We start from the raw sequence: 6,269 nt of genomic DNA on the forward strand, positions 1-6,269 counted from the left end.
TTTTTTCCCCCCAGGTTGAAAAAAAAAAAGCATTCTTTTTTTTTTTTTTTTTTTTTGCTGGGGGGAAAAAAAAATTTTTTCCCCCCAGGTTGAAAAAAAAAAAGCTTTCTTTTTTTTTTTTTTTTTTTTTGCTGGGGGGTTAAAACAATTTTTTCCCCACAGGTTGACAGCAAAAGAGCTTTCTATGCTTTTTTGTTTTATTTTGTTTTGCTTTTACATATTTCATTATAAATGGCTCCTTTAAGCTAACCATCTACAGTCAGAGAGCGTCAAGCTTCATGGACACATCCGTTTACTGCCAAGCCATCCTCTTTTCCGTGGCAGTGACTCAAATATTTATATTTCTTCCAAACAATGTTTAAAAAATATACTTTTTAAAAAAGCAATTCTGACTGAATATTTTTTAAATAAAAAACATTTTTAAGTTTAATGCAATACTTTACATTCTTTTAGAGAGTTTATAAAGGATTAATTAAGAGTCTTCCTTGATTAGTAAGTTTGGAAATCCTTTGTTTATTTTTCACTGTTCAAATTTATTACAACTGTTGGCTAAAAGAAAAAGAAATGGCTCCAAGGCAGCATGTGTGGACATTTGGGTTACTCCCATTTCAGAAACAGCTCATCAGTCAACCAGGAAAAACATGTCGATATTTGGACCCACATCCATGTGCACTGGACCTGAAACGCAGATCAGTGGGGAGACGCGTGTGTCTGCTTGTGGTGTCTGTGCGAGCACATTTCACAGTGTCAGACCATATGTTCGAAGTTTTCTGTCTATAACATGAGCGAGACCGGACACGGGAGGTGCTGCTATCAAACTGCAGCTGATATCAGTTTGGTGAGCTTGCAGGATTAATGTCAGTTTGAGGCAGGCATGCTCCACTTCCTGTCGTTGGTTTCAAACAATTGTATCAAGCCAAGTGTAACCGTAGGAACGCTCAAGCTGTGTTTCTGGGAATGCTGCCATGGCCAGGCTGGCGTACGGCTGGCAGGAAAGCTGAGAAACGTGTTCAAACAATCTCTTCCTCACACATGCACATTTAATAAAGTACTGTATACATGTCTGGGCTTTTTAATTGAGCCTATTCTCATTGATTTTCAACCCCACTTACATTTTTTATTTATATATCCTCCTTTTAAATGAAAGGGAAGCTGTGGAAGCAAAAACCTAAAGCATAATTTTTACAGGACTGAACAGCAAAGGCGATAGTTAAAGGTGGAAGCATCTAGAGAATCAACCGGCCTCAAAGGAAACTAACTCTAAAATGTGGCTGATGTCAAGCAGAGGACTTCTGCTGTGCTCACAGTCTGTGATTTAAAAGACACTTTCATTCGGAGACAGAAAAACCGAACAAGGCATGCTGCTTCCATAATTACCACACAATGGAGGATTCATCACTCCAAGGAGCAGGCACACAAAGCTTTTGTTCTTAAGCGAGGCTTGGCATAAAAAAAGTGTTACCAAAGTCATTAGAAAAGTTTTTCGGGGCTTTGTTACCTTTGTTGTGATGTTTTCTAACTGACAGCAATATGAAGATGGTTGACTTGATTTATTTTCTTTCTTTAGAGACCATGAAATAAGGTTTATGGTAATATAAATTATAGTGTATGTCATTATTAACATGTATTAGATATTTAACCTGTTATATTTTCATACCAGATATATATTTTTTATCATATCATTCCTATACTTTGAAGTGTTTTTTGTTTTTTTTTTAAAGTAGTGGGTAAATAAAAGAGTATAGCTTCAAATAGCTTTTAAATAAATACATACAAAGGCCATCTAGAGAATGAAATGATCGTTTTTGCCTTCAGTCTACATAAAGGGAGAAAAATAAGATTTGATGGTGTTTAAAAAAGGCTGTATTTTCTTTTATAGGCTCATATATTTAATGTAAAAAGTGTTCAATTTCATTGCATCTCTCTGCATTGCAAAGTTTAAACTCCCATAAGAAAAAAAAATCTTTTAGGAATTTATCCAGTCAGAATGAAGAGCTTTCTGTCCCCTCTTAGTTTTCTGTTTTTGGATATAGTAATGCTGATTTCACTATTTTTTTTTTTGTTTGGGTTTTGTTTTTCAGACTTTTTTGTCTTCACCTCCCTGGTTGTTTTCTTCACCCTGCAGAAATCCATGAAAACAGAGTTCTTGTTGTGACGGTGAGCACAATAAAGGCTAAAAAAGCTAAACAATCTCATGAATTTCTGGATATTTGCAAATACCAGGAAAATCAGCTGGACTTAATTGTCGTCGGTTAGGTTAAGACCTCATGTCTGTAAAGAAATGCACTTTATTTTTTGCGAGGTCAATATGTGCTCACATTAAAACAGCTAAAGTGACAAATTATCTGCTTTATTTCAGTAGATTTGCTTATAGCTATTTCCCCAAGGCTTTTAAACATCAAGTACAGAAAAACAAAAACGTTAGATTCTGTGCAACGAGCACCTAGAATGATGAATGATGAAGTTCAGCTTTTGTTTTATAATTTCTGAACTATATGTAACAATATATAAAAAAGATCAAACTGATAGTTAAATTATATAGTTAACATCCCTATATACTTAAAGTCAATATTTAGGTTTAGAAGAAATAAGAGGAATGGTTGCTTTTAGATACGTTTTGTTGTTCAGCTGAATTTAGATTAGATTAGATGAGCTTTATTGATCTCACAGCGGAGAAATTCACTCGTCACATATTGGCATAGAAGTTAAAGAAGAAGGTGCAAACAAGGAGGAAAAAGGTGCATTAAGAATAAACAATATATATACAGTATATCCAGGTATTTCTGTTTCTGAATACTGTGACACCTTAGTATTGTTACAATACATGCCACAATCCATAATAATTAGATCTTTATGAGGTCTCAGTGGCGAGATAACTGGCTAATTAGACACAGTTGGCACAAAAGATACAGAAAAAGAACATGAAAGAAAAGATAAGCTTTAATTTAGTATCTTTATAAGCCTGTCTGCTGGACTGATTGAAGTACGTTTTTAAGTCATATCTTCAAGGCTTTCAGAAAATTGCATAGAAGTCCATCAGAAACTTCAGTTTAGGTGCCAAAAATACAAGAAAAGGCTGCTCTTCTGGGTTTGAGCTCTACACAAAAGAAAAGCTTTTAGGGGCAAACAACTGCTCAGTCATTCAAGAACAAAATCTTTTTTTTCCAACCTGAGAATGTCTTCCACAATAAAGCCCTTTGACCTCGCCAGCTGGGTCAGAAAGCTTCTTCTGCTGCGGCCCATTTTCCTCTCAACCAGGAATATTCTAACATCCTGAAACCTTGCCTCTTCACGCCTGGAAAAACCAGCCTCTGGTTTCGATCTCTTCTTCGGACGGGGCGCAACAGGAGCCTGAGACATATCTTCAGAGAATAGCTGAACCTCTGGGAATTCCTACTGTTATGATCTTTTTATTTGTTGTTGTGTGCAGCGTCTGTCAGGGAATAACGCCCACTTTGGTCGTGGCACAGTTGGTTATTTATGTCTCGTTGCTCTCTGGGACAGTGTTTCAGTTAAAACAAAGCTGCAGAGAGCCAGACAGAGAAGTCTTCTGGCAACAGGTGTTGAGGATTTGGTGTTTACCAAAAAAACCACCTGCCAAGATTGACTGATTAAAAATACCAGAGGGGGAAAAAACATAAAAACACTGTTGATATGCAGTTGTTCATTTTCGATAAAAGCTGTTCAGCAGGAACAGCAGGAAGTTCGGTGTCAAGAAAAGGTTTTTACCCCCCAGCAGAGTTCCAGTGTCTTTTGCCATTTTGGTTAAACATTTCAGTCAATTAAATCCTTGTTAATATAAAATACAAATAACTATTTAATTTATTATCTAGAAAACATGGCCTGATATGAAAGCATAATTCCACCATAAGAGAAATTAGCTGCGCTGTTCTGGTTCCATTTCATTAAGCACACCTGATTAATACCATACCTATAGAAAAAAGTAATTAATTTAACAGAAGCAGACTGATAGTGTGAAGTTATGAATGGGTTGCATTTTAAGATAAAATAAGAAAGAGATTAGGCAGAAAAGGTTTTTAAGTCTTTCTTCCACAAACACAACCTCTCGATTCCCAGTAATTTGGGGTTAATATAATGTGAGCCCTCAGGAAAGAAAAAAAAAATCTTTTGACAAATGTGCATCCTCTTACATCTGGAATAAATGCTGAAACTGGGCATTTTTTGAGGAGCCATTGCATCAAACACAGGGGAAAAAACAGAAACACAATATTTTTGTATTTCCATATCTGTCGGGAGATTCTGAGAAACTCAGAATGATTTTTTCTAGACCTAACATACTAATTCATTTAAAGCAAAAGTAGAAATTCTGACAAAAGATGGTTCATACCAAAAACAGAACACCCCAAGCAAAAATAAGCGCTGTTGTTCATCTGCTCCAGTGCAGTTAGGGCTCTTTAAACTTCTATAATCGAGGAAACAAAGAACTACAAAAACGGATGGCACACCACAGGACAGCCAGTAGGTCTGTGCAAGATTTTGCTGCACACTTGCACCTCAAGAACAAAGGACACCCCTTTGATGACCAAACTGTTGGTCAGTTTTGGTCAGATAGGAAAGATTTTTTGAAAGATGGGTGAAGGAAGCCATTTTTGTTTAAAGCCATAACTGAAAAAAGGGGAGGGAAATTTTGGTTTAAAAAAACAGGCATATATAATTCAGTCCAGGAACTTAATCCAAAGAAGTGAAACAAGTAAATTTAAGATGATTCATTTGCAAAAAAACTCACAACAACTTGGTTTTTGGTTTGCATGTAACGGGGAATGTACTTAGGAGAAGGGTCCCTCTGATGCCTAAACAACAGCGCTCCAAGGTCACAGATTACAGATCGCTCTAATGAAAGCTGACAAAACTAATTAAGACTCCTAGATAGGTATTGAAACGTATTTAGAAAACTGAGTGCCTGCATGCCTTTAATTTAAGCTTTTGGTGAGATAACCTTAACATGTTTTGGTTTTGTAATGATGTGTGGCTTTTTTGATTCTAAAGTACTATAACTGGATGAACCCACCACAACTGATTAAAACCTTTTATTCTGCCAAAAACAACAATATCATGAGAAAGAATTGCAAAAGTATTACCAAGTGTTTCAGTGCTATGTAGCATGCCAATAAAGCACACAAAAATGTCCAAATCTGGATGTCCAAAAAGAGGAAAAGGAAGAGGATGCACCTAGATTTATTTGAAATGTGTTTGTAGAGCTTTATTTTATGCAAGAAAACCATGCAAAGAGGCAAAAAAAATGTTCTTTTTTTTTCAAAATAGTTTTTTTGTTTTTACTCAGGACCTCACTGTTTCCCTTAGCAAAAAGTAGTATACTTGAAGTAAATTCTATTAAGAATAATTAAGCATAAGTTTAGAAAGCATACCGAACAATGTACTTTTACTGTACTTGAAGTATTACTAAAGTAATACTTCTTCGAACTAAATTGGGATATTTTTGAAGTTTACTAAAGTATACTTAAAGTATACTTTAGTAAACAATAAATGTAAACAATAGTATAGACAAGTACACTTGACTATACTGTTGTTAAGTATATGAAATATAGTTTAGAATAAGTAAACTCTAAGCGCACTGCCAGATTTTAAGTATGAAATTAGTGCACTTTTAGTATACTTGAATAAACTAGTTTTTGCCAAGGGTTGGTCTAAAAAAACAGAAGATATGGTCTGATCCAGACACTTCTGAAAGAATCTGCTCAGAAGTTTTCATGGAGTTGTAAAAACGTCACTTGGCACCACCAGCAAACTTCCCTCCAGGGAGAGGACTGAATTCCGGTCACCTCCCGAACTCCATCACAGCTGTCCTGCCATGTCCGGTTTGTCCCGCCACTCACCGTCTCATTATGTCCAGACCAAGTCTGCACCATCTGCTCTCTGTTTTAAATAAACTTGCGTTAAAAGACGTGAGTCTTTGTGTGCATTTCCCCAGAGGGGTCCACCGCTCACACACGACTTTTGCACACATACAGGTACTGCAAGCTGTTGATGATTAGTAGCATTTGCCAGCGGGGATACAGTATGACTACATTCACAGTGGTCCGAACGCAGACTGAAAATAGATTTGAGATGCAAGACCCATTTATAGCTTTTATTTTCCAGTGAGGTAATTACAATAACAACAATGCAAAAGAAAATGTTTCCCTGTGTTTCAGCTGTAATTAAAAACAAAGCAGCTCTACTTAATATGCACAATAGTAAATGAGTTGTTTAGTTTTGTACAAAATGAAACCCTCACAGACCTTGATACT

The 6,269-nt window shown here is 36.1% G+C and overlaps 1 protein-coding gene across 2 annotated transcripts in view; it reads right to left on the bottom strand.

Moving 5' to 3' along the window:
• The window catches only part of dntt (DNA nucleotidylexotransferase), a 139,016-nt gene extending 135,602 nt beyond the window's left edge, over positions 1 to 3,414 (bottom strand). For both annotated transcript variants that reach the window (XM_015380549.1, XM_015380541.1), the window contains exon 1: positions 3,170 to 3,414. In XM_015380549.1, the coding sequence (XP_015236035.1) occupies positions 3,170 to 3,360 (191 nt within the window). In that variant the 5' untranslated portion in view covers positions 3,361 to 3,414. The remainder of the gene's footprint in view (positions 1 to 3,169) is intronic.
• Between the last annotated feature and the right edge of the window lie 2,855 nt (positions 3,415 to 6,269).

Source organism: Cyprinodon variegatus, unplaced genomic scaffold (assembly GCF_000732505.1).
Source record: "Cyprinodon variegatus isolate N-32 unplaced genomic scaffold, C_variegatus-1.0 Scaffold11, whole genome shotgun sequence".
Taxonomy (NCBI): domain Eukaryota; kingdom Metazoa; phylum Chordata; class Actinopteri; order Cyprinodontiformes; family Cyprinodontidae; genus Cyprinodon; species Cyprinodon variegatus.